At 42.1% G+C, this 22,334-nt stretch overlaps 1 protein-coding gene across 1 annotated transcript in view; it reads right to left on the minus strand.

Moving 5' to 3' along the window:
• Nucleotides 1-447: 447 nt before the first annotated feature.
• Sptssb (serine palmitoyltransferase small subunit B) overlaps nt 448-22,334 on the minus strand; it is a 33,766-nt gene continuing 11,879 nt past the window's right edge. Inside the window, exons 2-3 of the mRNA XM_052729875.1 lie at nt 17,493-17,587; nt 448-2,151 (exon numbers count right to left, since the gene is read on the minus strand). Coding sequence (XP_052585835.1) covers nt 1,892-2,122 — 231 coding nt within the window. The 5' untranslated portion in view covers nt 2,123-2,151; nt 17,493-17,587 and the 3' untranslated portion in view covers nt 448-1,891. The remainder of the gene's footprint in view (nt 2,152-17,492; nt 17,588-22,334) is intronic.

Here is a 22,334-nt window from a genome sequence, read left to right on the forward strand (position 1 = left end):
ACCTGGATACGGATTCAGCATGTAACTGAAGTCATGTAACCTGTTAAAGGCATATCAGGCGTTGAGAAGTTCCTTAGTATGAGGGTTGATCTTCAATTGTCAACTTAATTTGATTTAGAATCACAATGGAAACATATCTGGGTTTGTCTATGAGGATGCTTCTAGAAAGGTTTAACCAAAGTTGAAAGGCCCACCTTGATTTCTTGGACTAAGGTCTTGGACTGAATAAAAAGTAGAAAACAGACTGAGCACCAGCACTCAGGCTGAGCACCAGCACTCATTGCTCTCTGCTTCTTGGCTGTGGCTGCAGTTCAAGCAGTTCTGCCTCAGGTTCCTGCCTTCTCCACCACCAAGTGCTGTACCTCCAACAGTGAGCCCGGCGAGACCCTTCCTTCCCGCAGCTGCTCCTTCAAGTGTTCAATCACAGCAATAAGAAAAGGAACCAGCAACTTGGCAATGTTAGCTTTATTCTACCATTTGAGATCAGTTTCATGTCAGATTAGTAGAGGTCATCTGAGGAGTGCAATATAAGTGTATCGTGAAGAAAGGGAAGGCAAGTTCAAACTGGGCATTTGTTTTTTTTAATCAAAGTAAACTTAACTTTATTTTGCAAAAATCAACAAGCATATATTCATATCTGGTCTCTCTTCAAAATGTATTCTTTGTTTTATTTTTAAACAGATGTACAAGTTGATTTTGCATGCCAGATATCTTGCTTTTTAGCTTTCCTTGGAATATTTCCCCCCTAAAACAAAGGTGCCAGTGTTGTCCAAAACCTGTTTATTTTTTACCTTTCAGAATTACTAACGGTAATATTTATGGGGGGAAAGAAAAGGTGCAAGGCTCAGTCTTCAGCTTTCATGTTTGGCTCAGCACTATAATTAAAATCTTACATTTGCTTTGAAGATAAACATTTTGAGAGAAATTTAATAAATCTTGTTTCTGCTGTGCAAAGGAGCCACTATATCAAAGCGTTTAACTGGAGCTGTCGACTTCCTGCTGGTAGACTATTACTTCCAGTCTATTTATTAGCTTCTTCCTGTAGCCCAGGACATGCGGCTTTCCTTCCACCTAGTGAAGGTACAGGAAAACAACTGTTTCTCTTCTCTTACGTCATTCGAGGCAGGGCATGGTCAAAAGTCACAAGATTGGAATTTGCCTTGATTATATTTATTTTTGAAACTTAAATTGTTCTCTAGTACAATATTTACTTGTTTATTTAAGACCATAATTCATTTAAAGCTATGATAAAAAACAGACTTCAGAGGCATTTGAAACAATGCCTGAACCATATCTAGAAGAAAATAATTGTCTCTGACCTATTCTTCTGCATTTGAAGTAAAAGAATTTTAGGTAAAACAAAGAGAATGAAAATTTAAAAAAGAAGAAAAGAATTTTAGGTACTAGTTATTCACCAGAAAAAAAATACTTTAAAGGTTTGTTTATTTTATTCACATCTTTTAATAGGTTGTAAACAAGAGCAGGGTACTTTTGACAGTAGCCTATGAAGAATACTTTTTGTAACATAGCCTTTAATATAGAATAATATGAAGAGAGTATTTTAAATATGACTGTTGGGTTTCTTATACGCCTATTTTCCAGAAAAATTTTATTTGAAAGCATCCTGATTTCAAAAGAAATCTAAAGCCATGGAGTTGAGTTGAGCGAATGTGGGATACAGGGTAAAGTCACGGCATTTTCTGTTGTCAGAGACACACAATGCTGCCTGGACAAAAGCGGCTGGGAGGACACCTGGCTCAGACTCCAGGCAGGATGCCAGTGCATAGAAAGAGTGCTGGTCAGGTCAGAGGTGAAAGATGATGCGGTCCCCAAGTCAACAAGTTGTTAGCAACATCAACACATCATGCCATTTCACAGAATTCCGATGAGGTCAGTTAGAAACTGAACTGTGATAGCCACATATTTTGGAGAAAAATTCCCAAGCCAGGCGGATGTGGATGGGGATGAAGACATAGGCAGTGTACACTACCATAGCAACAATGGTCAGTAAGATGGTATTGAACATAGACTGTTCCCAGGGCTCCAGGACGGCACAGCAGCTGATGATTTGATACTGATAGTAGAGCCAAGCAAAGTACTCCTTCACACTCTTGAAATCCATGGTTCTTCCTCAAACTGTGGACAATCTTCCTGTTAAGGGAAATAACATCACCAAAGAAAAATAAAATAAGAAACAGAGCACACAATCTTCTGGGAATATACAGCAAACGCCTACTGTTAATATTCCCATAACCTGAAATTTTGGGTATTTTCAGGCAAAGGGTGTCCATGTCACTAGTCCTAATATAAACCTTGGGTGTTGTCCTGTAATAGGTTTCCTGGGGCTTTGAAAATATTTTATGTATAGATCCTCTTCAGCTTATAATGGAGATACATCCCCAAAAGCACAGTATAAGTTCAAATATTCTAAAGAAAACAAAAACAAAAACAAAAACAAACCACACTTAGTCTATTGAACATCAGGGCTTAGCTATGCAGTACATGGTAGAGTACCTTTTATTTGCCTCTGTGATCCCAAGGCTGATTGGAAGCTGTGGCTCAATGTTATTGCCCAGCATCACCAGATTATTGCTTGATATAGTAAAGGCCAGGAAAGGATCAAAATTCAAAATAGGAAGTATGGTGTTTTTTACTGGTCGTGTACCACAGTTAACACTGAAATACCACATTGGGACTTCAGTCAGTTGGTGACTGTAGATACATTACTGCATGTTTTAATGGTAGGGTAGAGAGCCTCAGAAGCCCTCAAATGGACTGATCTAGATGTCTCTGTATCTTCATTCCCTACCAATCCTGTTCTATACAGTTTTGATGTAATATATCCAGACTTTGATCACAAATATATGTTGAATCTCATGAGACCTTCGAGTGAATCACTAGGGATGTGGGTAGTTTGGGGGAACCTCCAAGACAAATGAGAGGCCCAGATCAGTCTCTTAGCCTTCCGTTCTTTCCACCATGTAAGGAAATGGTCTTCAAGGCATGCGCCATTTTGGATGTGGAGATAGAACCTCAAAAGCTACCAATCTTATAGCACCTTCATCTTGGATTTCTCAACAACAGAACTGTGAAAAAAATTATTATTTATGTTAGCTAGTCTTCAGTACTTTGTTATAACAGTCCAAATGAACCAAGGAATACTCCTGCCAAAATCCAACGTCCATTCATGATAAAAGTCCTGGTGAGACAAGGGATACATGGGATATATCTCAACATAATAAGGGCAATCTACAGGTAGCCTGTAGTCAACATCACCCTAAATATTGTATTTCCAAAGCATTCCCACTAAAATCAAGAACAAAACAGAATGTCCATTCTTTCCCTTCCTGTTCAACATAGTACTTAAACTCTTAGCTAGAGCAATAAGACAAGTGAAGGAGAATAAGAAGATATAGATAGGAAAGGAAGAGATCAAAGTAGCTTTGTTTGCAGGTGATATGATTGTATGCATAAAAGACCCCAATGCCTACCAGAAAATGGCTACTGCTGATAAACACACTCAGCAAAGTAGCAGGAGAGAAAATGAACTCAAAGATCAGCAGGCTCCACACAAATGACAATACACCAAGAAAGAACTCAGGAAAACAGTATGAGTCACAGTAACCTCAACAACGATGACAACCTACAATTCACACTGTGTGTGTGTGTGTGAGAGAGAATAAATTTCACATGTATGTGAAAAACTTGTGCAATGAGAATCTTGAGACAATGATAAAAGAAACTGAAGAAGATACAAAGATTTCCCATGCTCATAGTTTGGCAAGGCTAACATTGTGAAATGTTATCTGCCTTCCTACCAAAAGCAATTTACAGATTCAATATTTTCAATATCAAAACTCTAGCACAGTTCTCTGCAGAAATTGAAAACAGTAATCATAAATTTCATACAGAAATACGAAAGACCTGGGATATACAAAACAACCCTCCACAGTAACAACGAAATTGCTGGAGGCACCAGTACCCTAGATTTCAAATTATACTACAGAGCTACAGTAATAAAAACAGCATGGTACTGACATTAAAAGCATGAAAATAAAGTTAAAATGTAATTCCTTAAGAACTCATAAGATATTAAAGAAAAAAAAGAAGCTCAATTCTATTCAGGAGAGGAGCCTACATAATCAACTCACCTTGTTTTCAAGGCAGCCTCTGCTGTTTCTGTGGAGCTAGCTGGCTTGTGAGCTTCCAGGAGTCTCCTATCTGCATCCCCCATATTGCCATAGAAGTGTTGAGATTTCAGATGCCATAATCACATCTGACTCTACAGGTGGATTCCAGGGATCAACCTTAGGTCTTCGGGCTTGTAGCGCAAGCCCTTTTATCCACTCACCTGTCCCTAACTGAACTTTTTAGTACTGCTACACTGGAGATTAGGTTTGACATGGAGTTTAGAAGGGATGGAAGCTTGCAAACCACAGCACAGTGACAATTTCATTGGGCAAGATTATCCCAGAAACCAAGATTTCCCAGGAATGGGAACAGTGAAAGTGATGAGGACCAGTACTTGAGGTCTGGCCGTCCTGCTAAACAACTTAACTTTAAAACATCTTATTCATAACTATCTACAGTTGCTTCCCTGTAATTACTTAGAGTGTGAGATAGGGCCAGGTAACTTGTGGAGGAGCCTGGGGTCTATTTATTAGGTATCTAGTGCCAGGTGGCACTGGATGAAGGGGACATCTTTACGGCCAAGATGGACACATTTGTTCTCCTTAAGGAGCGTAGACTAGTTGGAAAGACAGATCTTAAACAGTTAGTAGAAATGAATACATGATTATCAACTATGTTACGTGCCTATGTTACATTCCCATTCTCAGCACCCATATCAAGCAACTCACAACTACCTATAGCTCTAACTTCAGGGCATTGGACACCTTCTTCTAGCCTCCACAGGTACCCTCATGCACATACATGAAAATAAGTAAATCTATAAAAGTACTTTTCACGGGTCCAAACTGGCGATTTAGAGGGCTGAGAAATGAGATGTTACATGCCCTGTACTCCTAAGGGAAAGTTTAGTGTTCAAGGAGCTTTTGTAAACCTTATCCAGTCTGAACACAGTCTAAGGAAAAGATAAAATAAGAGGGATGATTAAAGCCCAAATAGATTGAAAGGGAAATGGAGAAGGAGAATGAGGAGGTACAGGAGAGGACTAGTGGAAAGGCGAGAGGTGGGAGGGAGCTTGGGAGGAGGTCAAGGGTCCAGGAAAGAGAATGGTGTAAAACCAAAGCAGCTAGAGCTATGCCTTATGCCAGCATGAGGCCAGGAGTGCGAGAGTAGAGTTGAATAGGTTAATTCATTCATTCTTTCTTTCTCTTCTTTCTTTCTTTTTTTTTTTTTACATGAGGTTTCTCTATGTAGCCTCTACCTCTCAAGTGCTGGGATTCAAGACATGCACTACCATCACCCGGCACTAATTATTTTTCTTTAACCTATGATTCCGAGGGCCCGAGAGGTTATTGACTGGAGGGAGGTTGCAGTGTTAGGGAGGAGGGACTAAACTCACAGGGTACAGTAATAGGGTGAAATGGATTTGCACACCACTCATTTTGGGAGCTCTGTTCTTCTGCCCTTCTCATGGGTATTGCTTGTTCAGAATCAACCATGTATTGAAGATTTATAAACATTCGCAATACTCCTTTCAGTTTTATTAATGAGATAATATTGCATTGAGGAATATCGTTGACTTTTCTTCTCACTATTGTGGTTTTTTAAATGCACTAATTAATCTCTTGGCTGATGTTTTCTACTTTAAAATTAACTTCTTGCTTGGGCAGTCCTAGCAGACAAGTATGGTAGCCTTTTGAGAAACCCAGAGGCACCCAGCTAAGCTGTGGAAACTGTGGAAGAATAGGTATCCATTATTCAAAGCTGCTGAAAGTCACCCACTAGTCAAAGAAATAACAGATAAAAAGCCTAGGAGCATATGTTGCATCAAAGACAGGCACTTTGGCCACAAATGTCACAATGCTTTGGAAGTGGACATTTTAAATACACTTGCATACTAAGAACAAAAACGTTAAGATATGTCGACTGTTTCCACATCTCATTTCTCAGCCGTCTAAATCACCAGTTTGGACCCGTGAAAAGTGCTTTTATAGATTTACTTATTTTTGTGTATGTGCATGAGGGTAGAAGAAGGTGTCCAACGCCCTGAAGTTAGAGTTATAGGTAGTTGTGAGTTGCTTGATATGGGTGTTGAGAATGGAACCTGGGTCCTCCTCAAGAGCAGCAACTGCTCTTAACCACCGAGTCATCTCTCCAGCCCCGGGCAAATGTGTTTTTATTAACTGTCTTTTTAATCTCATGAGGTCTAACAGCTAGCTCACAGAAGGCATTGATTTCCCTCTTTGATTCTTCTTTTCATTTATTGATGAGAAGAAAAATTTGAGATTGTTTGTTCCCCGTTTCCTGTTATGAGAAGGTGAGGAGAGCTAGTTATTATTGGAAAGCCATCTGCTACAATCTATTGTAGAATATGCACTACTTTTAGGTTCTAGATTTACTTAGGTAATTTATTTCTCCTTTCTTGTGAGTCCATTTTGTATCTCCTATGAGACAATATGTACAATTAGAAAAAAAACCACTGTAGACAAAGTAATGAGCCATATGGGTGGGAGAGTTCATTAATTCACTGAACAAATTCATTGTGAGTACAATTATGTAGCTTCTGAAGAGCAATGGCCTCAGAAGGACACTCCCTCCCAAAAGGCATTGCAGGCCAGAAGGAGAAGCTCTTTTGGACAATGTAGCAGTCATGCAGGTCATGAGGGACTGGGAATGAACACTAGATGGAGGCTGGAGCCATGTGGAAAAAGGATGCTGGAACAGATGCTGAACTTTGGAAAAACCATGACAGAAATACAGTGAAATTAGTTATCTGTAGTCACCTAGAACTAGATGATAGCCTCCCCCTCTGGGGTGTGTGTGTGTGTGTTTGTGTGTGTGTGTGTGTGTGTGTGTGTGTGTGTGTGTGTGTGTGTGTGTGGTGTGTGTGTGTGTGTGTGTGTGTGTGTGTGTGTGTGTGTGTGTGGTGTGTGTATGTGTGTGTGTGTGTGTGTGTGTGTGTGTGTGTGTGTGTGCTGTGATGGCTAGAGGCTGATGCTGGGTAGCTTTTTCAAGTTGCTCTCCACGTTATTTTTTGAGACAGGATCTCTCACCAAACCTGGAGCTCATTGATTTGGCTAGGGTGGCTGGCCAGTGAGCTCCAGGGATCTGCTTGCCTCTACTTGCTCAGCATGGGGGTTGTAGGTGTGTGTTTCCATGCCTAGCTTCCATGTGGAGACAAGGGATCTGAACTCCAGTCCTTATGCTCATGTGGTGTATATTTGACTGACTATGCCATCTCCCAAGTCCCTCTGGCAAATGTCTTAAGTCCTTAAATGTTTACAATAAAATACAAAATTAATATAGTCACTTCTTTAAATACCGAATGCCATATCCTAGAGATGATGAATAAAGGACTTGGAATGTTCACTTTATTCAAGCCTGCTATGAGTCTCCTTGTTTCTAGTTATATACTTTTAAAATGATGATTGCTCATAAGTGGGAAAAGGGAGAGTTCTTTGTTTTTATTTTTAAAGAATGTTTCCCCTAAACTTGACTTTTAAAATCCACTTATATCTATAAGCTGTGTATTGCCAAGTAGACCTGCATGGCCGGACTGTGGCCTGTCTTCTAGGGTACCCAGAGACCACTCTACCACTGTGCGATGCTGCCTGCCACAAACTGGATGTCAGGACAGTGTCAGGAGGTTAAGAGCTCTGGGAGGTGACTAGGTAGGTCATGAGGTCAGAGCCCAGGGAATGGTGCCCTTATAAGAGAGATCTCAGAGACGTCCTTGTCCCTTCTGCTATGTGAAGACACAGTAGGACAACAGCCACTGTGAACCTGGATGTGACTCTCACGACTCCGTGTCTAATGGAGACTCAGCCTTGGACTACCCGGCCTTGAGACCTGAGAGGAAGGAAAACCCCAGTCCACAGTAGTATTAGAGTAGCCTGAGCCAAGACATGCTCTCAAGTGAAGGGAAGGACAGAGCTTCTTTAAAACCCTGTATGTCTATGTTTCTGCTTCTCAAGAGGCCTTGGTGAAACATAAGCCAGCCGAGGTTCCCTGTAAGAAGGGAGCTTGGGATGAAGGTCAGGATTGCTACCTGAAGGAATGGAAGTTCACAGGAAAAGCATTCTCTGAGCCACTGTAGCAGCGTATACTAACATGCCTACTGTCCTGAAAGGACAGGGGGGTCCTGTGAGGTTACCTGGGCTCAGCACCACTCCATTTCCCCCGACTCCATTCACCCCTTACATAAGAAATTTCCCTGGCAGTCTGTAGTTCAGATTCTTGCCTAGCTCAACTGTAGGTTTCAATGTACTTTTCTTACAAGTCTTGCTGGGAATTGGTAAAATCTAAGGTTCTTATTTTTATGTGCCCCTTGGAATGGTTGAAACCCCCAGCACGGTGCTTTGCCAGGTTAAGGAGGTTTATGTGAGGTTTGGGAACCAGGGGGAAACAATACATCCTAACCTGAATCCAGTGAATGAAAAGGGTCACCAGGACAGTGGAAAAGTATCAGTGGCTTAGATGTCTCCAGGAGGCTATTGCATAACTGAATGCAGAATGAGTTGTCATTTTCTATTTCTCAACGCCATGGCTTTTCAGCCAACAGGTGAAGATTGCACACTAGATTTATGGGCAGTGGGAAAGGAATACAAGTTTCTTCTCCCAGACTAAGGGAGAAGATTGACACTTGTGACCCACATCAGTCAAGGATGGGACTTCATTGTGGCTTAAGTCGATAACCAAGTGAGTAAGTGAATACGTGTGGCAATTATAAAAATGCATGTCCTAACGTGAGCCTGTGCATTTGAGTCAGGAAGAGGATGCTGTGAGGAGTGGCTGGGATTGCTGAGGAAATTCGTGGTGTTGTTTTTAATTCTATAGGAGTGGTAGGGAGTTAGGCAATGGCAACCGAAGATAATTCCCAGGTGATTTGGGACTGTGACATTTGCTAAACAGAACATCGAAATGAACAGCGAAAGGCCCCTCTTAATAAGGAATTTCCTTTTCTAAAACTTAGCTGCTCTCTTGGTTAAGAGCTAATATGTTTTGAACTCCATTTCCTCGTTGAACCTCAGAATCAAGGACTGAAAGGTCAAATGGGCCCCAACTGATTCTGACTAGCTCCTTCCTGACTCATTTTGGAAATCTATAGCAGTCGTTCTGTGTGTGTGTGTGTGTGTGTGTGTGTATGTGTGTGTGTGTGTGTGTGTGTGTGTGTGTGTGTGTGTGTGTGTGTATGTGTGTGTGTGTGTGTGTGTGTGTGTGTGTGTGCTCATGTGTGTCTGTATGCTCAAGTGTGTTTGAGTACACACATGCTTCATATTCAGAACCTGAGATCTGAGGAGTGATAAAAGCATCTTGCCTGTGGCAGAGAAAAAGATGCTGTATTTAAGCCAACTGTACCTGTGTTCAGTAGCTTCCTTTAAAAGGGCCCAATGTGACTTACTCAAACATAAGCCTTCCTTTAAGTGATTCATTTACTAAATGAATTAGGAGTGCAATGATTTCCTTCCAAATGGCACACTACAGAAAGAAGAGGTGGGGGAGAGAATGCATTCACAGTGGGTAAGATTACTGGTCAACACCAACAGTAGCTAATGGTGACAATGGGTGTCTGTGATGCAATGCCGAGACAATGTTACTCTATCTCTACAGTCATCTTCTCAATGACTCATAAGTCAAACAATTAAACAGAACATTAGACAAACTCTACTACATGGGGCACACTACAAGAGACACAACTTGTTTTCCTCAAACCTCTTAAAATTGCCACCCTCCCCCCCAAAAAAGCAAGCAAAGTGTACAAAGTAGTCACAGCCAAGAGTTTACAGAGACGTGATGACTAATTGTGATGTGACACCCCAGAGAGACTCCTGGGTCAGAAAAAGAATGGTAGGTATAAGAATGAAGGAAATATGAATAAAGTAAGGATTTTTCTCAATGGTATACCAATATTGTTTCATTAACTACAATGAATATGTCATACCTATGTAAGATTTTAGTAAGGTAAATAAGACAAAAGGTTCATGGGACCTCTGTACTGCCTTCTTGATTTCTTTTTTTTTTCTTTCCTTTTTTGGTTTTTCAAGACAGGGTTTCTCTGTGTAGCTTTGCGCCTTTCCTGGATCTCGCTCTGTAGACCAGGCTGGCCTCGAACTCACAAAGATCTGCTTGCCTCTGCCTCCCAAGTGCTGGGATTAAAGTCGTGCGCCACCACCGCCTGGCTGCCTTCTTGATTTCTATGCAAATCAAAAAACTTGTTACAAAAAAATATAAAGTCCGTTTAAAAATTTCTAAGGAAAAATAATGATCAGTGAACTGCTCGAAAATCTAGCTGACTTTTTAAAAAAGTTGTATATTTATTCTATGTTTAGGAATGTTTTGTCTGCGTGCCTGTCTATGTTCCATATGTGTGCTGTGCCCAAGGAAGTCAGAAGAGGCCATCAAATCCCCTGAGACTGGAGGTGCAGACAGTTGTGAGTTTTATGTCGGTGCTGGGAATTGAACCCAGGTCCTCTGGAAGAGCAGCAAGTGTTCTAGACCACTGAGTCATCTCTCCAGCCACAAGTTTACCTTCTTGTTGCTATGGGTTCCTTTTTGAGACACTCTTGCTATGCCAACCAGGCTGTCCTCAAACCTGTGATGCTCATGTCTGAGTTCCGGGTTACAGGTGAGTGATACCATGCCTAGACAATTGCGTAACTTCTGGGTGACTTTGCTTATATTGTTCTTCCTTTCTGGAAAACTGTTCAAAGTAATTCTTGCATCATAGACAAAAACTATTACTCTAAAAAGTGGAGTAACTGAAAATGAGGATATGAAAACAATATTGTTCAATGAAGTGCTGGCATTACTAAGAACAATAGAGAAATTGAACAGTTTACATTGTGGTCCAGGGTAGTCAGAAACACATATGAAAGAATAAGCCATCCCAAGATAAACTAGGGACCAACCTCTTGGCTCCATGAATGCTGAACAAGTGAGTCATACCTTCAGTTCCCCTGAATAGGTTTCTTAACGAAACAAGAAAAACAAACAACAATAACAACAAACCCTACTTAACTCCTGTGCTAACTTAAGTTGTTTCTTTTTAATTATTAACTTTTAAAATTTTACTTGTGACTAGGTTTCACGTAACACAGGCTGGCCTTAAACTAATTTATGTAGCCAAAGATGACCTTGAACTCTTGATCTCTTACCGCTGTTTCCCCAAGTGAGATTACAGGTGTATACGATCACGTTCAATTTACATTGTACTGAGAATAGATGCCAGGGCACTCTACCAACAGTGCCCCTCCACCTATTTTTCCATTTAAGATGTTCCTATGCTGTCAGCAGGCCAGCCACTAGTCATATGTGGACATTTGAACTCTTGGTTCCCAGTCGTCACGTACAGCAGGTGGCTGCCGTGTTGAACAGCGTGGATGTAGGGAATATTGACCAGCAAGGGTGTGGACCATTCTGTCACTGCTTGAGAGTCTCACAATCCGTGCTGTGGAAGCTCCAGATACTTTCCTTAGATGAGTCCGACAGCTTACCAATGTGTCCTTTTTTCTGCTTTATATTTTTCATTCTGTTTCTAATATTAACTTGGAAAACTTACAGACTCTCTGCTTGAAACCCTCCAGTGAGTGGCTCTTCCTTTCCTGAGAAATGAAAGACTCATTCACACCCCTGCATGGTTTGATTGCTCCACTTCTCTGGAGTCATCTCTGAATTCTCCTGCTAAGAGACATTGACTTCAAAGTATTAATATTTCAAGCTGTCTTCTTTTGTTTCCTATTCTCCGATGCCTCGTCTATGCCAGACAAAATCCAATTTACTTTCATGACCTAGTTCCTTTAGCCTTCTTTGTGTTGAACAGTCTCCTAAGAACCTCCTCTTTCAAGGAACACACAGTGCTTTCTTCTGTATGTTTAGCACTCGCTCACTATAATTAGTCACATGTAATCCGTTTTCTCGGTAGGTTGGTTTTTTTTTTTTCCTTTAAAATACAAGGGGTATGTGGCATTCACCTCATCGTCCCCAGGACCTGGCTGGGAAGATGATTGGCTGGATGACTGACGAACTGTATGGTGATTGAGAGCAGAAGACATTCATTCTTGGATGTGCTTCCCAAGTAAGTCTAAGTATTGTTATTTCCCCAGGAAGATGTGGCGCCCAAAACAGGTGCTGAGGAATTCCCATGATCTGCTTGAGGCAATGACTTTAGACAAACAGTTCTCTGCAAATTTAGTGCCATCTGTCCTTTTGAAGAATAGGAAGGAGAGAGCTATTTACACACACACACACACACACACACACACACACACACAAATAAAAAGCACAAATGCATTTGTAGTTTCTCATAATGTTAAAAGTTTACAGGCTCTGTAAAGCAGTAAGGAAAACCTGTGAAGTGGATTTAAATTTCACAAAAATATCTTTTACAAGTGCTTGTTCTAGGTGACTAAAAATTTGAGATTAATAGAAAAGTGGTTTTGATGAGGAAAATACTCCAGGCTGGGAACACCTGGAGAGCCAGATTTTATGTCAGGCCTCTACCCCTCCTCCTCCTCCTTCCTCTTCTCCTTCACTTTCCCATTCTTTTCCTTTGCTTCCTTTTTCTTTCCATTTTCCTTTTTAGGTCCCTTTCTTTCCTGTCCTTCTGTCTATTTGTCTGTTTTATTTCATATCCTTGGGAATGGCCCCAAAGCTCCTGGTGTCACAGGTTGTTTATGTAGAAAAAGGTGATAATTGATAGTTTCTTCTAAACTTAACTTAGTGATGAGTGTCAGTAATAATAATAAAGCAGTGTGTGCTGTTACTTGTAGTCACATAACCTTAAACTGTTTGCGTGATTTTGCTAAATTATAGACTCAGAAAGCCTTGGAGTATTCTGCTTGCTTCATAGTGGAGTGGTTTGTCTATTTTATAGGAGGAAACTCCAGGTCTTATTCTTGCATGATAATTGAATTGCCTCGTGCAGTCAAAACCAATCAACCAATGTATCTATGTGGCCATTGTGCCAAACTTCCCCTTGGAAGGCATTACAATTTCTGAACAACATTCAGACGTGCCCTTTTCAGGGCCACCTCGTTTTCTTGTGTCTGCTGAGCAAAGCATAACAGGGGCCAAAACACAAGCTGCTTCTTCCCCTGAGCACAGTTCAATTCACAGAGATGCTGAATGTAATTTCTTTTTTCTTTTCTTTTCTTTTTTTTTTTTTTGGTGTGTGTCTATGTGTTTTGAGGCCAGGTCAGTGTTAGGTATCTTGTTCTATTGCTTTTAGACAAGTTCTCTTACTGAACCTGGGGTTCACCATTTTGATTAGATTGGCCAGTCAGTCAACAAGCTATTGGGATCCACCTGTCTCTGCCCCACCTCCCCTTAAACATGTGCTACAGTACCTAGACTTTTCTGTGGATTCTAGGGATTGGAACTTAGTGCTGTACTTTAAAAATGGCGGGAGAGGGGCCTTGTTGGGTTGGAGTCAAGGGGCCCCACAGCAGACAGCACTCATGTGGAGAGTTTTATTAGTGGGGGGAGAGGGGAAAGGGAAAGGAGGTGCAGAGCAGCCTTGTGGGGAGAGAGAGAGAGAGAGAGAGAGAGAGAGAGAGAGAGAGAGAGAGAGAGAGGGAGAGAGAGAGAGGAGAGAGAGAGAGAGAGAGAGAGAGAGAGAGGGAGGGAGGGGGAAAGGGTGGGCAGGGGCTGAGAAAAGAAGAAGAGAGAGAAGGAGGGTGAGCCCCACCTTCTATGAGGGGACTTTGAACATGTGCAGAGGAATCACAGCAATGAGCGCATGACGTTGTCAGGACTTTGTGTATTGGCCAGGTCCCCAAGGGGCAGGTCTGAATGCTAGCACTTAGTCCCTCATTCTTTCCCAGCAAGCACTTTACCCACGCAGCCATCTCCTCAGCTCTGCAGCATGTCATTTCTTATATCACCAGAGACACGGATACAGTTTAAGTCTTTATAATTAATGGCACAACCTCATACCGTATCTGTGTGGAAATGAAGCTTGGCTAGTTTATTGGTTTCTGTTGCCTTCTGTGCACTACAGAAAGTTTCAATCTTTCCTAATATCTCCCTGGGAACTTCCTTTCCATACTAGACTGCTTGCCAAGTCTCCATCAGCAGCTAGTCTCCCAAGCTGACAGCTGAGTGAGTATTGAAAGTCAGACTATAAACCCGCGCGCGTACTTAGTGGAGGCTAAGAAGGAACCTTGGAGTTCGTGGTGCATGAAAGGCAAGGGAGAGAAGTAACGACCACAGAGCAATTAATGGATTCTCTTTATGCATTCATGATGGGAGAGGAAGAAGCAAGCATGATAAGTGAGCACAGTCATCGCTTTTAGGCAACTGAGTTACGCTAATTACGTTGTGTAACCTTAGTGATGAGTTACTGGCAGTCAGCAACAATGCAGTAGTTGGTACAGAGTATGTTGTGGCTCCACCAACTCCAGTGTGTCTAATTTGGAGTAATCCGGACAAAAGTGGAATGCCTCAAAACATGCTCCACCAGCCCAATGCAGTCAAGTGGTTGGTAGAGAGTGTTCTGTGGCTTCGCCAACTCCCGTGTGTCTAATTTATATTAATCTGAACAAAAATGGGATACTTCAAAACATGCTCGACCAGCCCAATTATCAACTGACACCATTGGGCAATATGGTGTATGCTGAAGAACTAATTTTGAAGTAGTTCTTTGTTTTGTTTTGTTTTTGAGGGAACTCACCTCAGACTGCAGATGAGTTTATGAGTGAAGGATTCGTGACTGAGAGAAAAAAAAAATTGGAATTCAGCTCTAGTGAAAGTATTCATTGCAATTTAGGGCATATAAAATTCAGAGATTCTTTAAATTCAATGTTGTGTGACTATAAAAAGAAGTTATTTACTTCAAAATCATGAAACAGGGAAAGTATATTAATGTGGAAATGGATAGAAAGAGGCTTTATAATGGAATGGGGATGACATGCTGTTTCCCTTCTGGTGTCTCCTCATTTACTAATCTAGAAACAGGTCAGCGTCTCTGCGCATGTTGGGAAGTCCTGCAATGGAGAGATGGGCCCAGGCTTCGCTATGTGTTTCTTGGGGGTATATACTCTTTATTATTGTTTCATTGAAAATACATCCCTGTTACTCGATAGTGACAGAAAGGAGAGTATGTAGCTTCCAACTCTGTGCGATGACTGCCAAAGGCTGCCGAGTTGATTTTAGAAGTAAAACATGAACATAACTACAAAACCAAGTATCTTTAAAGTTATTAGAAGTTTCTCCAAAAAATAATTAAAAGTACATGTGTACATGTGTGTGTGACAGCATTATTTGTGATAGTCAAGTGGAAGCCACCCAGATGCCTGTTATCAAACATGTTACCCCTCCCCCCCCAAGCCCCTCCCCCCCCCCCTGTGTGTGTGTGTGTGTGTGTGTGTGTGTGTGTGTGTGTGGCTAGGGAAGGCAGGTGGCAGGTGGCATGTCCCTGCCAACACCTTCATTGCAGACTTTTACCTCCAGCACTATCAGTAGATACATTTCTTTTGCCAGAAGCCACCACACCTATGGTGATTTCTTGTTAGAGCACTCCCAGAAACAAATACAGATGTCCTTGAGGACAGCGGAATACGCAATTCCCTTCTCCAAGCAGAGGCAGCATCTCTAAGTGTCAGTGTGGTGGGCTATGGCTGGATTTGGGGCTTCAGTTATCCTTACAAAGATGAATAAATTGAGGCCTAACAACTCATGGTGACTGCGAGTGGAGTTGGGAGAGGCTGAATGCTGGGGTGATTGCATGGGTGAGTTCTGGGCCCTGTCTGGGGTTGAACTGCAGCCCTGAGTGAGTCACTCTGAGTAACTTAAACGCTCCTTCCCCCAGTTTTCTCAGCTGGGGAACAGGAATGGAGACAGAACTCCATGCCCACATCTGCTGAGAAGATTAGAAAGAATGAGTGCTTACAGCAATACTTGGGAAAGGTTAAGTTGTATTAGCTAATGTAATAACTACTCTATATACTAGTATATAGAGTATACTTTATAATATACTGGGTTCTAAAGACTAGATAAGAAATGAAAGAAATTGGCACTACCTTTTAGGCTGAGCAGGTGACTTTTCCCAGTTCCTAACCTAGAAATTACTTTTAGGAAGATTGTTGTTCAGAATTTTTATTTGGTTCCCGTGTGGCTACCACAATAGAGATAAAAAGCCCCAGCAAGCTCAAGACTAACTGCCCTCTGTGAGCGCGTCATTGCACATGCAGAGCACCGTGTGAAATCCTTCACATGCATCAGTTCACTTTGTGAGATGAAGAAACCAAGGCTCCGGAGTCTGTGTCTTGCTTATTTGGGAGTCAAGCTGGCACTGAGCATGGGATTCCACCTGGGATGCTGTGACCCAGAAGTGTGAGAGCTCCTGTCACAGCACGCTGCCTCCTACAGTAACTGATGCTATCTGAATGTCCCAAAAGGATGCTCTCAACCAGAGAGACCAAGACTCATTATCGATAAATTTGAAGTAATTGTAAAGTTTCTTAAAGTATATGGAAATAATCTACTGCCCCCACTCTCAAACTATAAATCCTCAAAACACTGCTGCAGACTGGAAATGACATGAGGCTTCCAGATGTCTGCAGGACACAGGGATAGATACCTCTCATCCATAATCTTTCCTGTGAGCTAATGAGTGCTTTTATAATAATTTGAATAGGAGCAGGCAGGCTAGGTTTCCTTTCAGTCTGTTCCTTTTTCTTAGTAAATAGTAATAATAATTTTAAAACAAAATAAGATGAGTGCCCTTCTGTGAACACTGACCATTCTCACTTTCACTGTGACTATTTTTATCTTGGAAGGCAATGTCTTCATTTTCCCTGTTTGTTATATTAATTTAGCCCACCTGGTTAACTAAATATTTATTAAAAAAACATTCCTCTCATACCAAAGGCCTTCCAGGATACACTGCTGCATCATATAAATTAAAGATGAAGGATACTGAAACAGAAGCAGTCTCCAACCAGAGACCCATAAATAAGGCAGGAGCTGGTGCTCTGCTACTGTGCTTTTGGCATTTATCCTGCTACTGGCTTTTTCTAGGCCAGGGGATTGTAGCCTACAGTCAAAGGTTGGGGAAGATGGCAGTTATGTAATCCTTGCAATTTATGCAAATTTGCACAGATGGAACATTTTTCTGTAGACACCTCAAAGGTTCCTCTAAGTCTTTAAGCCAAGAATCACTGTTTTGAGATGAAATAAAGCTAATTGTCAGTTTCCTCCTTTGCCTCATCTCCAGTGTCAGCACAATATTCCATATGTTGTAAATGCTTGCTGGTTGCTTGACAGAGAACTAGAATTTCATTTTAGTAAAGACATAATGTTACCATGAGAAGGGTCACATTTCTAAAAGATTTCTAGAAGTCCAAGATATGAGCAGAGGACCTCACCTGAACAGGAAGGTCCAGGCTGATGCACAGGTGTGCTTCTCTTCTGAATGATCTGGTGTAGATAACCTCTCTTCTCGGGGGCTCTATTTCTTCATCTGTGAATAAAGATTTCAGTGAAATTAAGCCAAAGATGCCATCAAACTTTACAAGAATCCTATCCCCTGTGAAATGTCACTTAACCCTCCAGACTCTCTTCCACAGAGTCTAGGATATATTGTGAAGAAGCAAGGAATGTGCTAACATTATTTTAAAATTTATTTTGGGGGAAAATCAGAGTTTAAGAGTATGATGCTGGCTGATGACTTTGCAATTAATGTGTCCTGAGAGCTAGTTGAGGATGTAGCATCCTTCCCTCAATTTTCACTGCAGCAGCCAGCTCTTACGCTGTTTCTGGGATTAGATTTCTGGGCAATTTTTTTTTCAAAGAGGGGATGTTTCTTGTTTTCAAATAGTATGTTAATATCATATGGGGAGTGGGGAGAGGAAAAAGAAATTAGTATAATCTTTGAGTTTAAAAATTTGACCTTAGGCATGATGGTAGACTGTGTGTGATAAGTAATTCAATATTCTTATATATCTGCAAAGTATAATGCCACAGTTGAGTACAAGGGGCTGTAGCTCTTTATCGTGGGTAGAGTTTTTATTGCTGCAAAGAGACACCATGACCACAACTCTTATAAAGAAAACATTTAATTCGGATGGCTCATTTATGGTTTCAGAGGTTCAATCCATTATCATCATGGTGGGGAGCATGGCGGCGTGCAGGCAGATATGGTACTGGAATAGCTGAGACTCCTACATCTTGACTCAGAGGCATTGGGAAGCTGACTGACTGTCACATTTACTGAAGCTTGAGAAAAAGACCCCTCCTCCAGTGACACACTCCCTCCAACAAGGCCACGCCTCCTAATAGTGCCACTCCCTTTGGGGGCCATTTTCTTTCAAACCACTGTACTCTTCTTCTAGCCCTTAGAAAAGACCATGCCAGTCAGTCAGCTGAGCACATCCTCACAGTTTGGAAAATCTCCAGAGAGGAAGGAGTTAGCAATCTTAGAAGGACTGATGTTCTCACTGACTGTAAGCGGTCACAGAGAAGGTTTAGAACCACTTCATTGTTTTCAGAGGTGAATCTCAGAGAAACGATTGACAGTAAGAGCTATGTAAAGCAGGAGGGCGGGGTTGGAGAGATGGCTGATGACAGAGAACTTGCCTAGCATGCGAAGTAAGCATAAATAAATAAAAAATAAAGGGGAATGGGTGTCTTGGTGAGATACTGAGGATGCCAGTAGGAAAATGGTTCAGGGACTGCTTAATATGCCTTCCCCAGACTGCCATGAACCGGGAGGCAGGATTTAAGATGAGATGACAGTAGTGGGCATGGTAGTACATGCCTGTAATCTTGGCATCTGGGGGGCGGAGGTAGGAGAAATTCAAGGCTGAAGAGTGCACTTGAGGTCAGCTTTCTCAAAGAACCATGGGGGAAAAATAGAGACAGAGTTACTAAAATTTCACCAATTCTATGATCCAGTCTCTACAGCAGAAAAAAAAAAATGACATAGGAGAATGTGTTAATTTGTTAATATTTTACTTTGTGCATCCTGAACTTACTTTTTTATGACGTTCTAGAGGTTGTTAACCCTCTCTGAGTATGGGTTACATGAATAATACGTGTGATTTGTGATCTTTGCAGGTTGTAGAGATTAATCCTCACAACACAGTAAAGCGTTTTTCATTATAGCTCATGTAAGGACAAATTTATCTCAGTTACTATTTGTTTCTCACACTTTCTATGCAATTCTCCCTCTTATCTGAGAGATTTCTGCTTATTCTTTTGAACACTTCAGACTCAAACTAGATAGGTGGGTAAGGGGGCGGTGGGCCAGGTGGGTGGGTAAGGGGGCAGTGGGCCAGGTGGGTGGGTAAGGGGGCGGTGAGCCAGGTGGGTGGGTAAGGGGGCGGTGGGCCAGGTGGGTGGGTAAGGGGGCGGTGGGCCAGGTGGGTGGGTAAGGGGGCGGTGAGCCAGGTGGGTGGGTAAGGGGGCGGTGAGCCAGGTGGGTGGGTAAGGGGGCGGTGGGCCAGGTGGGTGGGTAAGGGGGCGGTGGGCCAGGTGGGTGGGTAAGGGGACGGTGGGCCAGGTGGGTGGGTAAGGGGACCGTGGGCCAGGTGGGTGGGTAAGGGGGCGGTGAGCCAGGTGGGTGGGTAAGGGGGCGGTGAGCCAGGTGGGTGGGTAAGGGGACCTGTGGGCCAGGTGGGTGGGTAAGGGGACCGTGGGCCAGGTGGGTGGGTAAGGGGGCGGTGAGCCAGGTGGGTGGGTAAGGGGGCGGTGAGCCAGGTGGGTGGGTAAGGGGGCGGTGAGCCAGGTGGGTGGGTAAGGGGGCGGTGAGCCAGGTGGGTGGGTAAGGGGACGGTGGGCCAGGTGGGTGGGTAAGGGGACCGTGGGCCAGGTGGGTGGGTAAGGACGGTTCCGGGAACTGAGGATTCACCAGCAAGAAGAGTAGGTGCGGCGGTGCCGCGTTCTGTATGACCCTCATCTGTTTTCTTCTCAGTGGAGGAAACCGGGATGCAGCTTTACTTTCTGCTTTCCTTTTGTCCTACATTATAATCCGATTTTCCTGTCAGCCAAATCCAGAATGAGGTCAACCTGACTGTTTTTTTCCCCTCTCTCTCCTTGTTTAGACTTTTAGACAATGAAACAACTTATTACAAGGAAGGCTAGCTGGGTGTGGTGGCACTAGCCTTGACACGCCTGTAATCCTAGCACTCTCCTGGCAGGTGGATCTCTGTGAGTAAGAGGCTAGCCTGGTCTATGTGTGAGTTTTAGGCCAGGCAGAGTTACATGGTGAGAGCCTGTCTCAAGTTTTTTTTTTTTTTTTTTTTTTTAATTAAATAAAATAAAAGTATGTGAAGGCTCAGTGTCTCCACGGTGGGGACATGCGCTCTTGATGGCTTTCTCTTCCATCGCTGCCTACTGTGCCTAGCAACAGAGCTTCCCGCAAAGCAACAAACTTATTTTTCAATGGTTGAGTAAAAAACGGGAGCAGTAGTTTGCTACTCTTAACAGAATAAACTCAGAGAATCCCCTTCTTTCAGGCATCCTGACAAAGAAAGTGAGTATCCATCCTCCGCCTCTGGGAAAAGAAGCTGCACTGGACCCCTGACCCGTGCTGGCCTCACATCGGTTGTATACTCCTGCTTCTTCTATTACTACTTCCTGCTTTCCCCCTCAAAACCAAATCTGCCTTCTACAGCCTTCGCTGCTCAGAGTGAAGGCTCTTTCCAGGAACTCACTCACAGTAGAATGCAGTTACGTAACAGAAAACAGTTAGACTCCAGCTGATCAAAACTGATGTGTTAGAATTAGGATCAACATAGCGATAACCCTTATCGCTTACAGAGGTGTCACACTTATGAGTAACTTGTCATGTTCAAGCAGGTTGCATGACCTGTTTGTAAGATAAACCACATAGAGCTTTGTAAGAGAAACCTGCAGTTTAACATGTGGTATTTGCAAGGTCTATGCCAACTGAATAATCACTTTCTGTAGCATTTAGTTTAATGACTTTTAGTGATTATTAAGTTTAGAGGCATGTTTGTAAGAAGGTGAATTTTGTACGTATTATAATACTAGTAGATACCACATGTATCTCCACATACATCTTTGTTATTTACTTACACACACACACACACACACACACACACACACACACACACACACACTTATGGACTAAACTTAGGATATACTAGGAGTCAATCTAAAAGTAACAGAATTAATTTATTTTATAAGTTTTTATTTTATTTTATATACATTGATGTTTTCCCTGCATGTGTGTCTGTGTGAGGGTGTCAGATCCTCAGGAACTGGAGTTACAGACAGTTGTGAGCTGCCATGTGGATGCTGGGAATTGAACCTGGGGCCTCTGGAAGAGCAGTCAGTGCTCTTAACCGATGAGCCATCTCTCCAGTCCCAATATTTTATTAAGTTTTAAGAAGGGGATTAGATATGTGTGTTTCTTCATACTTATCATTCCTAAGTACTAAGAATACTTTTTATTTCTAAATTTCATGCTCATTATGCTTGCAGACAACAAGTTTAATGTGAAAGTTTTTAGATGGAACAAATGCCACAGAGAGCACGTGTAAACATTTCAGGAAAACGTCGTTTTATCACTTAACTGAGCTAAAGACGTGCAAATCTCTGTGGGGTGACAGCTTCTCCCTCAGTCATTTCAAATATGTTATGTTATTTCAAATAGCTCGGATAACCAGACGGTCCTCACTATCTCAATGCCATAAATTCTGTCTATTTGTATATACTAGTTCAGCTTTAGAGAAAGTAAACTGTCTAGTTAAGGGAGTTTGTCTCTTTAAGGGAAACGTTGCTGCATTGTGGCTCTGCTAATAGTCCTTGCTTCTTAAACTTCGTTTTCTTTTTGGTGATACAGTCTTGGCTATGTAGAGCAGGCTAGTCTCAAACTCCCCATCCTGTGTCAGCCTTTGAGCTGTAATCACAGATGTGGGCTACAGAAAGATTTCTTTGTTAATAATTTTGATGGCTGTTAAACCTGTACTAGCTGTGGGGAAAAAAAAATTAAACGCTGAAATGTAACAGTGAGAAATGTCAGAGTAGCCAAGAAATGGGGCATATTCAATTACCGTATTAAACATATATTGCCCACTCTTTGATATTTTTTCTATGTACTTTTTTCCTTTAAGCCCACTTGTGATTGTTAATGGTGCGTTCTGCTTGGTTTTTGTCAACTTGACACAAACCTGGACGTATCTGGGAAAAAGGAGTTTTAACTGAGAAAATGCCTCTATCAGATTGGCCTGTAGGCAAGTTTG

Source organism: Peromyscus californicus, unplaced genomic scaffold (genome assembly GCF_007827085.1).
Source record: "Peromyscus californicus insignis strain IS unplaced genomic scaffold, ASM782708v3 Scaffold_9__1_contigs__length_137607984, whole genome shotgun sequence".
NCBI lineage: Eukaryota > Metazoa > Chordata > Mammalia > Rodentia > Cricetidae > Peromyscus > Peromyscus californicus.